The following is a 13,125-nucleotide window of genomic DNA, read 5'->3' as shown; positions in this document are numbered from 1 at the left end:
TTTATCCCCAAGCAGACACCTGACCTTTGTCAACTCAGTGCGGGACCCCTGGGGCTCATTTCCCTTCTGGCTCTCCCTGCAGGGCCGGCCGCACCCTGGGGGGAAGCTATAAGGCAAACTCACCACCTCTTTATGAAGGGCTGTGGGAATCACCCATATGTCAACCTTAATTTGGGGCTCGGGGTTCAGACCCCAGCATTTCAACTGTCTCTGAGGAAGTAGTTATTAATGAATACTTAGGAATATGTAAATGCTGAGCACAGTGTGAACACAACTTGCAGGAGTATCACTGGAAAGAGCTTTTGAGGCTGTTTGATTTGCCATACTTTTTCTCTTCTGGTCTCCTGTCAAATCAAATGGTAGCTGCTTGTGTTCATCTTCCCATCAAAAAGCTGACAAATTCGGGGTGCTTCCTAACCACTAAGCTATTAAAACATACAAATTAGAACTGTGGTTTAGTTAGATCTGCTTTTTTTTAATTCCTTACCATTGGTATTAACTCTCTGTTTCTTCAGTTTAGTTTGTAGTACTTTTGTACCTATGTATTCAAATATACTTTAATATGTGTGTTCCTTAATACAGTTTTCAGGTTCTGGTAACTGCTTGATTTTTAATTGTACAGCTCACAGCAGCATATTACTCAAGCTGAAGCTGTGCTGCAGAATCTACAATTTTGCCTTTTAGGATATTCAGGTAGTTAGGTGTACAAGGCCTTTTTGTTGTCTGAAGGTAGGGAAATCTGCTATGGGAAGTTATCTGGATTGTGATTTTGCAGGCAGCCTTAAAAGGAGGAGTGCTGTCACAGCCACTTGCTTTAATGCAAATTTATACACGTATCAAGAAAAATCTTATTTGTTAATGAAACATTACCCTCTAGCCCTTTGCTGTGAGAATCTGTGAAATGTTTTGGGTTGCACAGTTTTAACTGTGTAATTCTCATGAAATTCAGAGGGGTTTCTTTTTCGGTAGGTGTTGAAAATAAGCTACACTTAGACTTGTAGGAACTAAAATCAATATTTTAAATCACAGCATAATAGGTGTTTGTAAGGTACTATGTAAGCCAGCAGTGGTGGTAATAGTGAGCAGAGCTAAGAAAAGGTAATACTGTGATCTGTAATTTTTCATCACAAATACGATATCTGAGAGAGTTTCAGGAATTACATTTATTTCAGTTACATTGCTGTACAATTATGAGGCCATTATGTGTCTCCTTTTTCCTCATCTATGCTTTTTTTTTTTTTCCTCTTGTTGGTAAAGGGTGCTCGAGTAGGCAGAATAGATGCTTTTGTTCAGAGCTTGGACAAAAATTTTATGGTTCCAGTAGGTGGTGCTATCATTGCTGGCTTCAATGAGTCCTTCATTCAGGAGATCAGCAAAATGTATCCAGGTAACTGCAGAAAATTGATAATCACCTTTCTTTCACATATTTTTTTTTTTTTTCGCCAATCTAATCTGTATATTGTGGTTTGTTGTTTAGTTTTTGTTTTGTTTTTCAGGAAGAGCATCTGCATCTCCTTCCTTAGATGTCCTCATTACACTTCTGTCTCTAGGTGCCAGTGGCTACAAACAGTTACTGAAAGAAAGAAAGGTAAGCTTTTTGGTAGGCAGCACTTCCTTGAAGTCAGCTGTTAAAGTCTTGTTCAAAACTTCCTTGTGTAGTAGATCCAGTTTCTGTCTGGAAAACAGTTGAACTGCTGAGCTCCCAGCTCTGAATCTGGAAAGGCAATATGTTGTAATTACTTCTTGGCTAAACAGTGCTTGTGAGTAAGCATGATTTCTGTGTTGTTTCCCAAGCCAGAAAGTTAAACTGAGGTCCTGTACTATCTTGTACAGTACTCATATTTGTTCTAAACGTGACTGATGCAGTACAATTTTTTCCCACAGAAGCTTAATCTGGGAAGTAGAATGCATGCTGAGCTATCATGGTCACACTGCTCCTGGACTAAAATATGAGATCAGACACTGGGAGGTAACCCTGGAGCCTCTGCTCTTCTTCATCTGGCCCTGTCGTGCCTTTGTGCTGTGATAGGGTTTAATTAAATGTTTGTGTGCCACATTCCCTGGAGAATCACAGCTTTTGGTTAAGTTTTGAAAGCTGTGCATGGCCACAAAAAGAGAAAAATACTGTCATTTAAGGTATTTTTCTAGATAACAGAGGTAGGTTTCTTCTCTGCCCTTCACAGGCTGTGTGTTTTGTGTTGGACGTAACTGCATCACACAAACACGAGTGGTCTGAGGTTGGAACTGGCACCTCTTCAGGTGTGCTTTCTTCTGCATGTAGCACAGGCTTCATTCTTCTGTCTTTATATGTTAACACAGAGGACTCTTTTTCTGGAGGGTTTTAGGTAACGAAACGCTGTGAATTAAGTACTGTTGATAGTTTAAAATCATGCATGATCTGCTCTATCATTTTATTTAGAAACTACATTCCAGTTGGTTCCTTCTGATAGCTTACTGATAACCTCCCATTATCTGGCAGGGCAGTAGTGCTGGATGCTGTGACTTGTTTCTAGCTCCTCGTAGAGGCATCCAGAAATTCTGAACTGGAATTGAAATCCCATAGGAATAGTTAGACTACAGAAAACCATCTTAGTGGTCTTATGACCACTAAGAAGTGATCTGTGCAACTCAAGTGGAAACACAGCTTGTGAAATGCTGAAAGCAGTTACTACTTTTGCTACCACTGCAATACAGTTTCTAACATTTTATTCTGGACTGCTGCATGTATTGCCATGTATGGTTTGTGTCTTCTTTAAAAGCAAATTGTATTTTTTCCCCCTTCACTTTAATCTCCAAAAGAATCTCAAGTGAATTTATCATGTCTTCTGCAAAGCTGATTTTGATGCTAGATTTACACTGGTAGAGGGTACATAATGGGCAGTATAAATATTCTCCAAGAAGTCATAAATAATAATTATTTCATAAATAAAATGCCATAATGAATAGCTATATATTTTGAATCACGTCGTTTGCTTGGAAGTGGAATTCTAAAGTGAATAAAGCATTATGTTTTTACAACTTCAGGTATTTTTATTTCAAATGTGAGTATACTGTGTAAACACAGCCTTATATATGGCATAAATATCTTTCTTTTATTAGATTTGCTGTAGAAATAGAAACCTTTTTTTTCTCTTCAATCTGTTTGTTCCTGAATTGTAAAAATGTAATAGTGACAGTTTATTGCCTGTGCTCTGTGAAAGCAGAGGCAGAGCTATTAGGCTCCCAGCAAGAGCTATTTATAGCTTGACATTGAGTACTCCTTTCTATATTGGTGCAGCTACACCTACTTGTACAAAAAGTCAGCTATAAAAAAACTTCAAGTGTGGGTTGTTTTTTTTTTTTTTTTCTTCTTACCTTATCTGTATTCACCTGGGTATTACTTCAGGTTATTTGAGCTCAAGCCAGGAAGACTAGAATATTACTGAGAAGAGATTAATCTCACACAACCAAGGAAAGAAATAGTCTGCTCGGTTGGTTGTTCTTTTACATGGATGAACTGTTTAATATAGGAAGGGGAGAGATACAAGGGAGAGGACCACATACATGGAGTGGGATTTTCTGACAAGCTGGTAGTTTTGGAGTGTGCAATTGTCCAAGAGTATGAGATTATATGTTAATGATATGAAAGAGTAAAGTGGTGCAGAGAGTCTGAGGACAGAAGAGCAAGAGAGTAACACACACATGCTGTCCAGCTCTCTGAATAACGGCGGCTGTAGGTGAAAGCTTAATAAGGAATGTTTTTAAACTGTCATATTTAGCCTTGATGTCTCCAGAGAAAGGATGATGGAAGGAGACCACAAGCAGTCAAGTTTACTCACTTGTTCTAAATTTTCTATATTCCTTTTTTATATGTTTATGTGGTGTTTAGAGCAGTACCACCCCAGAACTGATGGAGGGCAAGGAACCCTACATTCAGGGTTTACTTCCAGGACCCTACATAGCAGGTTTAATACATTTTCCAGTGTGGTCCTTTTAATCCTTTTAATTATTATACTGTTATTACTGAAGAGGTGATGGCTTCATTTTGTTTTCAGCAGTTACAGTGTCCCTCATTAGACCTCCCTCAACAATCTCATGATCAAGATAGTTCTGATTTTCTTAAATGTATTTCTGTGTCGCTTGGGACATGATGGAGCTTTTTATATCTAGATCCATCTGTTGTACACTTTCTAAGAGTGATTAACTGGAGTAATTTTTATGTCCTTATGGAGTATGTATCTAAAATATTTAAAATCACACTGAATGGGAGAAAATTGTTTGGGTTTTGCAATTTAGTAGAATACTGGGTTTATGTTTTGTAGTTTATCATTGATGTGATTATTCTGATAGGAATAAATTATTTGTACAGTTCAGCATGAGCTGATATTCCTGCCCCACTTATGATTGAATTTAAGAATACAAGAAAAGCCATTTAATGCTGGATATTAAAAATGTAACAATCAAATACTCTTACAACAAGACAGACATTTGTTACTCTTTTTTATTAATTGTCTAGACAGTTTGCTACATCACGTGGGAATACTGCAGGATTTTCCTCATGTGAAATAAGTGGAACTGTATTCAAATTTTGGAGTGGCTGAAGGGAAGATAGTTTAACTGAATGTAATCATTGTCTTAAATGGTAGTGTGTAGTTAAACCACTGCCAAGTATGAATGGAAGCTTCAAAGAGGCCTTTGTACTTAAAGCATGTGTTGGAGAGTTCTGGCCCACAAGGAGCATGATCTCAAGGTCCTGCGAGTGCTGAAGAGAAAATGTGTTGATTAGTGTTGTAAGGAAAGATCTTTTTTTTTAAAAAAAAAAAAAGTGTGGTGATTGTCAGCATCAGCTGGGCAAGACTTACAGGGCTTTGATGTTAGGCAACTTTTATAGGATAAAAAAAATTTTAAGGCTTCATAATTCATTTCATATTTTTAAAATCTTCCAGTATATTATAGTTTCAGAACAATATTCTTGACCTTGCAATGCAGGAGAGCCTATATGTGAGGGTATGTGTAGGTATCACACGTACATGTACAGAGGCTGTCACATGTTTGGCTGCATTTCGGGAAACTTAAGCCTTCTGCTGGGGCTCTCTGGGACATGTATGAAAAGGTCTCCATGCTTGACACTGCTGCCTCTCTGTCTGCATGAGGTCCTGTGCCAAGTGGCCTGATGAGGTGACAGGTCAGACGCAGCTGGCCAGTCCAATACCCAAAGCAGAGGAGAGGCTGTGATGGGTGCGCTGTAATCAGCTGCTGCAGAGTGATTTAAGCAGGACCAGATCAGTCTCAGGTACGTATGAGAGCTGGCAGCCTGTATCTATTGCAAAGAGGTGGTAAAATGACTCTTCTGCGGTGCCATGGGCGGCTGTGTGGCTGCTCTGAGGACAGCTCATCTTTTCAGGTGAGGGTGAGAGAGGAAGGCAGAGTGTTACAGACTTGGAGCACAAGCAAGCTGGGCAATGAGAACCAGCTAGGGTAATTTCAGCCATGCGCAAAAGGTTTCCTGGCCTCCATCAGTTCTCTGTCACTTGATACAGGACTAATGGTGTATTTAGTACACCCATCATCTGCTTTCTTTCTGGAGTTACTGGCTGTTTCATTACTTGTTTCCCTCTAGTTATTTTCATTTGGAAGAACAATGCTTATGACAATGGAGCAACCTGTTAGTGCAAATTCTATTAAAAAATAGTTTTAAAATGCAAATATGGTTATGATTCCAATATTTTTTATCATTTTTACAAAACTTCGTCAAAATATTTTTGTATACGTATGTGGAAGTAGGACATTTTGTCCTAATAATTGAGTCATTTGATGCATATGTCATTGTCGACTTGTTCTTCCTGTTTTTTGAGGTCTTTTGTTGTGTTAGGTGCTAGAAAGACCAGAAGAAGTGCGAGACATTTTCACATTGTTTAGCATGCATTTTACTAGCCTGGTGAGGCTTTGTGATAAGTTTCTAAGGGAGCAAGAGTGGATGAAATAAAACTTAACTGACATTTAGTGCTTGGTTTGTTCAGTGCAACTTTAGCATAATAGCTAGCTTCATTGGAGAAAACTTGAATGCCTACCACAGGAAATCAATTGTGTAAGAGCTTATTTGTATATAACTGCTTAGAGTGCTTATAAATTTTCCACACAACAGAAATATTTTATAATAGAGGTTAGGTATAGATTTGACCTCACAAAAAATACTGTGGTTTGTTGGCTGGTTGGTTGGGGTTGTGTTGTTGTTTTTTTTGTTTGGTTGGGGGTTTTTTTTGTTTTGTTTTGTTTTTTTTTGGAAAGGCTGTTAGTCTATTTTGCAAAAAAAATGCTTATCTTCTGAAACTATGAAATATCTAGAGGGCTTCCAATGGAAGGATGCAAAATAGTGTTGTTTATACATAAAAGTTTGAAATTTGTGTTCAGATAGCTTTAAACTGATGAAAGTATGCTGTTGGATTTTTTTTTGCCATCCTTCCACTCTCCCTTGTTTTAACAAATTTCTATGTATGTAAAGGCTCATCTAGTAACTTAGATATTTTATCTGTATTTAATTTAATATATTCATGTAGTGGGTAACTGGTTATGACAACTTGCAGTCCTTTCAGTAACAGATACTGTAAGAGATGCAACAGAGAATTCTCGAGGTACAATACTCAAAAACTAATTATATGGGATTTTTTTCTTGTTCCAGTACAGGGTTTTCTCAGTACTAATTTCACCAATAATATCTCCAGAGTAGACACAATTTCTGTATATTTCTGTAATACTTTGCTTCAGTTGTTGAAGTAAATAGCCAGCAGAGGGAGCAGAAATTAATTTATGATTTAGATTCCAAAAAATTACTAACAAAATGGCTAACACATTGGTGATGCTTATTGTGGAAGGCAAATAACAAATGAGTAATGTGTTTATATTTATTCAGTGAGGGTGCAAAAGGAAAGCAGTAGTGTCTGAACACTTGAAACAAATGTTTTTCTACTTCTTTGGGTGAACTCGAAATAAAGTCTGATTAACTGAAACCATAAAATCACTTGATTTTCAAATGCCTCTGAAAAGTAAGAATGATTTTTCAAAATTTTCAGGTTCTGATACCCAACCATAGATGCATCTCAAAATGTTTGTTGTTGTTCCAAAAGTATTATAAAAGGTTTGTGTTCTTGTTGATAGTTCAATCAATAGCTGAATTTAGACAATAAGATGGTACTTTTTCCTCGCTGGCTTGAATTAATTCTATGATATTAGGAAGAACAGGTCAGGAGGTGTGTTCATTTGGTCTCTTGTGAAGTGAGACTGGGCTCACTGCAGTGGCTCAGGAAGAGCAGCTGTAACGTTCTTCTAACTTAGCTGCCACAAAGTTAATTTGGCTTCATAAGACCTTTGGGAGGTTCTACTCAAAAACATAATTTTGATCACGAGCTATAATTTGTATCTGTCAGAGCGCACAGGTCAGAACAGGATACTGGCCTACAAACAGAAGAGGCAACTCTATTTAAAGAATGAAAAATTACTTGTCAGGTCCAGAAATTGATGAGGATGCTTAAACAGGCAGTCACAGTGAAGCAGATGAGCAGCACAATCTTTATGGCCAGAAAGAGGAAAAATCTTTTAGTGCCTTTTAAAAAGTCTGACTAGTATCCATGTCTTTTTGCTAGCTTTTTATGAGAGAGTAGGCATTACAGAGGATGGGAAAGAAGCCAAAGTATACAATAAGAAGAATGGTGTTAATTCTCACTCTGTAAGTGTTTTGAGCTGATATGTGAAGAGGAAGATATTAAACTGAGGAAGAGCATGAACAATTATCATAGATGACTACTGGGGAAGAAGGAGGAACTAAGATACGGATGAAGTACAAGAAGCAGCCTTTTATGTGCAGTGTGACTTGCGCCTGAGCCAAAACATTTATGAATCTCAGTTTTATGATACGTTCACAATAAAGGTGCAGGCTAATGAAGTGATAGCAGAAATGCAGGTATCTCTGTTCTTTAAGTGGGCTTGAACAGGGGGGAGGAGGGGTTGGTCACGGGAGGAGAACTGGCCACACACAGAGCTCGGGATTCGGGAGCGCCCGTGGGGTTGAAGCAGAGTACGTTCAGATGTGTACTCAGCCTTCTCCTTAAGAGCTGGTGTGGCCATTCTCCTACAGGAGAAGGAGTCTATGTGCTAGTGAGAATTGTGGTTGTTTGGTACATGGTAACAGAATGCTCTGCTTTTAGTCTGGAGTGTATTAATAGGAAACGAGGTAAGTAGCAATTTGCCATGGCCATCTGTGATGGCAACAGTTCATTCTCCGTGGCTAGGGGAGGGGAAGCTCTTGCAGGAGTTGGGTGGGGTAGGGCCTGGTGTGCAGTGGGAATCTTCAATATTTTACCTCCCTAGGTTTCAGGGCCACAGAGAGAATGACTGGCATTCCAAGCACACACATTAGACCAGGTAGAGAGTTTTGTACCAGCTTGAGGGGGGAAGAACAGTGTTCAGGAAATGGAGCTGTTCCTTTATAGAATGATTTCAGAGAATTGTCTGCTCTACTTACTTGGTACACATGAAAAGAGGATCAGCTGGGCACCATATATAATGGAGACTTAACAGCTTTGTGAAATAGGTACCATTTTCTCTGTTTGATAGCTAATAACAAAAATATTGCCTCTTTTTTTCCAGGAGATGTTTTCCTATCTTTCAAGTGAGCTGAAGAAGCTGGCAGATAACCACAATGAGAGACTGTTAGACACACCACATAATCCCATTTCCTTAGGTAATTGGGTTCTTTTTTATCTTTAAATTTTTTTTTTCTGATATACTGTGCATTCATAATGCACTTTCACATACAGTTCCTGTATATTAAACATTGTTCACTCCATTCCATAAAATTGTTCTTAGGTTGATAAAAAAACATTGAACTCAATAAGGTAACTTACTATAAAAGTAGAGTAGTGACTTGAGCCCTTATTTTTTACAAAAGTGCTCATGTCCAACATATTTATTGTAATCAAGGCAGGCAGTAGATGTTAGCATGTTGTAATATTTTATTAAAAAGTAGATTTAAAAATAAATTAGGGTATAACTATTTTACACATCATCTTACAGTGCTGTAAAAGAGATTATGGAATTCCTACTGAAGATCTTTGTTCTAACCAAAAATTGTGCTGAACATCAAAGTAATACTGCCTACCTGTGCAGAGTCTGCCCTATATACAGTCTAATAAAAAAGTAATTTATGACAGTTTGTGGTAAAATTAAAATCTATGAAATGTAGTTTTTGTATTTCTTTTTTTCTTTGTATCAGAACACAAATATTTGGCTAGGTTTTTATTGCATACTGTCCTCTGTTTTTTCTTCGGAGAAAAAAAAGCTTTGTAGTGGTCTTAACCTGACCTCTTGTTACTTTAGCCATGTCACTGAAGAATCTAGGTGAAAATAATGCTGCTGCTGTTACCCAGCTTGGATCTATGCTTTTCACAAGACAAGTTTCTGGAGCAAGGTGAGGATGCTTTGAATTTGAAAAAATTTGGAGGTTGTATTAGCATATATTTTATGAAATCTTATAATATTATTTGTTTTGCACAAGTTGTGACATGATTACAGATTACAGTCTGATGAGTTGGAGTAATATACCCTTCTTCATCACTGTTACCTGCTGATAATGTGTACCTGTCTGAGTCAGCAATGAGGCCCCCTCTGTTAGCTTTGGTAGGTTAAATAGATAATCTGTGCCCATTTAATTTAGTGTCATGATTCCCTAGTACTCTTTGGTTTCATTTAGTTTCCAGCTGTTGTCTGATCTTATAGTTAAGTTGTAAGCTGCTTAGGGAAGATCTTTGTTTTGTTTATTGCAGCACAAATATGGTTGTGCTGTATGTCAGGGGAATAAGCTTTTAATACCCTGCATAGCTTTTTGTCATATGGAAGAAAATCCTGCTTTCCAGAACTAATTGTGTTCGAAAAAAAAATAAAAAATTTAAACCTACAACATGACCCAGTCTGAGCTGCTTTTATTTTTAGAGACATTGGTATGTGAAAATGCAAGCTAAATAATTTTTTATGATTTGGGTTTAAACCTTTTAGAAGAAGAGAATTATTTAAAATTTGTTTTGGCAGGATTCCTTAATCTGAATATTACTGCTGCCATGCTAACTTCTGCCATAGACTTAATGTCATTTTTTTGTAGTAGAGCTGAATGTTTCCACATCAGAAGGTATGCTTCATTAGCTTGGATTATTCCACTTCCTGCACAGATGAATGACAGTAAATCTATACGTACTGTAGTTAGATGCTCTTTTTAATTTGCCTGTCCTAACCTTGGCTTGTCCTGCAGTTTCAGCCATCTCTGGCTGAAATGTTTCAGGTTATTCACTGGTTTTGAAGTTACGGTTCCCCAATTCTTTGCCCAGGGTAAAGGTTTCAGGTTTTTCCTTTTCTTAAACAAGCAAGTAACACTTCTGTAGTAGGTACACTGTTGGACCCAGCATTACAACAGATTCTAGATGTTTTGCTTGTCCTGAATATCAGTGATCTATCAGGAATAACTCCCTGCTTCAGTCACATACGGACTTTTGCATAACCTGTGGTCAGAGCAGTTGGACAGCGGAAGGAGCTGTGCATCCTCCTGGTGCTTGTCTGAGTGCAGTTCTTTTATGAACCACAGGTAATGTCTCTGTAGAGGCAGTAAATTCTTACCAATTGATTGGTGTTAACTGCTCGTGTAGGCTTTAACTATAGCCACAAGGCAAGTTGTTCCTGTAACAAGTAAGGATATGGATTAGGATCTTGATTTATCAGGGAATGTATATGTACTGAGGTGCTGAGACTTAGGGTGTGCAGGTAGAGGTTCTTAGTACGAGAAGAGGTAAAAGTGGTTGCAAAATTATCTACTGCAAGGAGGGAACAAATATGATGTTAACATCATAGGATGGGGGGAAAAGGGAGAGGCAGTAGAGAGGAAGGGATGGGAGGGAGCTGGGATCCTGAGCGCTCTGAATCACCTGAACCCAGACATTTTGGACTGCAGTACAGTATTCTAGGCAGACATCTGCACTAAAGGCTGCTGTCCGTGTGGTTACCCAGGGGAATGCAGGGCCAGCAGGTTGCCAAGGAGAGGTGATCTGCCCTAGCTCAGATAGCTGGGGCTTGTTACAGAATGGGAAAGTTTACTGCAGGTGTCTCTTGCCTCTGGACTGGAGAGTTCATACACACGTGCACACAGACGGGTGATTCAGATCTGCTGCTGCTGCCACTCTTCTTAGCAGTACTCGGGCACTAACCTGGAGAATGCCTGATCTAAGCTTGCTTACATTGATCTGTTTAGAGTTAGCAGACAGTACAGCCTATAGGAGCTTGTGCAAATCTATTCACCACAGGGCATCAGATAAAATATCCAAAGCCTCTTTAACTGAATCACAATTTTGTTTGTTTCAGAGTTGTTCCCTGTGGGTCTGTCCAAACAGTGAATAACTACACTTTTAAAGGCTTCATGTCACATACAAATGATTATCCCTGTGCTTACCTCAATGCTGCCTCAGCAATTGGAATTAAAAAGCAAGATGTAGATGTATTCCTGAAAAGACTCGACAAGTGTTTGAAGACTTTTAGAAAAGAAGCAAAGAACGAAAAAAGTGTAAATGAAATATGTAATTCTAATACAGGCACAGAACAGCTTGAAGACTAGAAGACAGAGATTTAGGAACACAAGAAGATATGCTTTTGTTTGAAGTATGTTGGGTTTGTACTGAGGTAACATGGTGGATCTGCAGTGCAGAAAATTTATTCCTGATCTGAAGTCAATAGCAAAAAGATAGGTGAAATCAGCTTTAAAGAAAGTAGGTGATACTCTCTCCAAGACAGAGGGCCGGACACCATGGTTTTTTTTCAGCACGTAAATGTGCTTAATATCTGCCAAAGTGAAGCTTTACATTCGTGAAGACCTTGAGCTGGCCCTTTTGGTCTGTGGGTGGACCAGTGTTCAGCAAATCACAGAATGCTTATTCACATGGGTTTGATTAACAAGATTTTCTGTGTCAGTGATCGAATTCCTTCCTAGGTATAGACAGCAAGAAATGTTTCACTGCTATCAAAGTACCTCTTGTTTCTCATCAGCATTCTTGCTGCTTTTCCTTTATTTTTTTAAGATTTACATTAAAGTGTTGGGATAGTACTTACTAAATATGGTAAATATGTTAATGAGGAAATGATGGAGTTGGAATAGTAGTGTTTGTCAGGTGTTCTAGTCTCTCATGAACTGTCTTCAGCAAAGCATCCCTCAGTGGAAAAGAAAAACCTTGAATATCTCATATCCTGTTAGTACTCGGGTCTTGGAAACATCTGCCTGGTTCAGAAACCCAAAGGAATTTAAAAAACGGAAGCAAGAGGTTGTGGAGTGGAGAGGTACAAGCCTCTTTTTTCTTTCTTTGTTTTATTCTTTCCTGTTTTCTTTTTTTTCCATTTCATCTTTTCTTTGATAGGGTGATCAGGTGAGAGCCCCAGTGAAAAGGAGGAATGCTGTGTGGGCTTCCTAATACAGCAGTTTAAATAGCCAGTGAGACCTGCAGGTGTTTTGGCATTTTTAATCCATTGTTAAAATTTATAGACTTGCGTTTCTAAAGTGTATCTTGCCATTGGCACTGTTGTTTCTGGGGCTCTGTGCAGTTGCTGATTTGAATTCATTAAAGAAACAATAGATTCAGAGTCTGTTCCTGAAACAACGGTTCCGTATCACAGGAGTGACAGGTTGCAAAACTTTTAGTTAATTATTCTTCAATGCAATTACTGCATTGTATGTGGTTTTTATGTCATTTACTGTTCAAAGTGAGCTTAGTGTTCAAAGACATTTGCTTTGTCTGTAATGTTGTAATACTTGGGACACCACAATTAATGAGTTCTAAATGTCAGAAGATATTCCCGCTACTTTGTTTGGTGGGGTGTGAGCCATGTATGCTTCAGAGCCCTCTGTAAATTGCTTAATCAAAATAGTGGTGCTTTTGAAAGGATTGTCTATCCAGCGTGTTCAAATTAATTGATACAAGAGGTGATGTTAATATGCAGAAGTTAATAGCGTGCTAATCCTGATGAAGGTGCTCTCATTTGGTGAGGTCCATTGTATCTGAAGCTTAAACTGAACTGCTGCTTCTGCGTTGTCAGCTCACCGCCCGAGTGTCCGGCGTGCTGGAG

General features: G+C 38.4%; 1 protein-coding gene across 1 annotated transcript; it reads left to right on the top strand.

Moving 5' to 3' along the window:
- Nucleotides 1–1,224: 1,224 nt before the first annotated feature.
- LOC103773349 (O-phosphoseryl-tRNA(Sec) selenium transferase-like) lies at nucleotides 1,225–11,785 on the top strand. The gene is made up of 5 exons (XM_008940711.1): nucleotides 1,225–1,387; nucleotides 1,497–1,588; nucleotides 8,623–8,716; nucleotides 9,352–9,442; nucleotides 11,377–11,785. The coding sequence occupies exons 1-5, from the start codon at nucleotides 1,225–1,227 to the stop codon at nucleotides 11,624–11,626; spliced, it is 690 nt and encodes a 229-aa protein (XP_008938959.1). The 3' UTR covers nucleotides 11,627–11,785.
- The last annotated feature ends 1,340 nt before the right edge of the window (nucleotides 11,786–13,125 follow it).

The sequence above is a fragment of the Merops nubicus genome, unplaced genomic scaffold (genome assembly GCF_000691845.1).
Source record: "Merops nubicus isolate BGI_N331 unplaced genomic scaffold, ASM69184v1 scaffold51855, whole genome shotgun sequence".
Lineage (NCBI taxonomy): Eukaryota > Metazoa > Chordata > Aves > Coraciiformes > Meropidae > Merops > Merops nubicus.
This window is presented reverse-complemented; position numbering and strand designations above follow the sequence as displayed.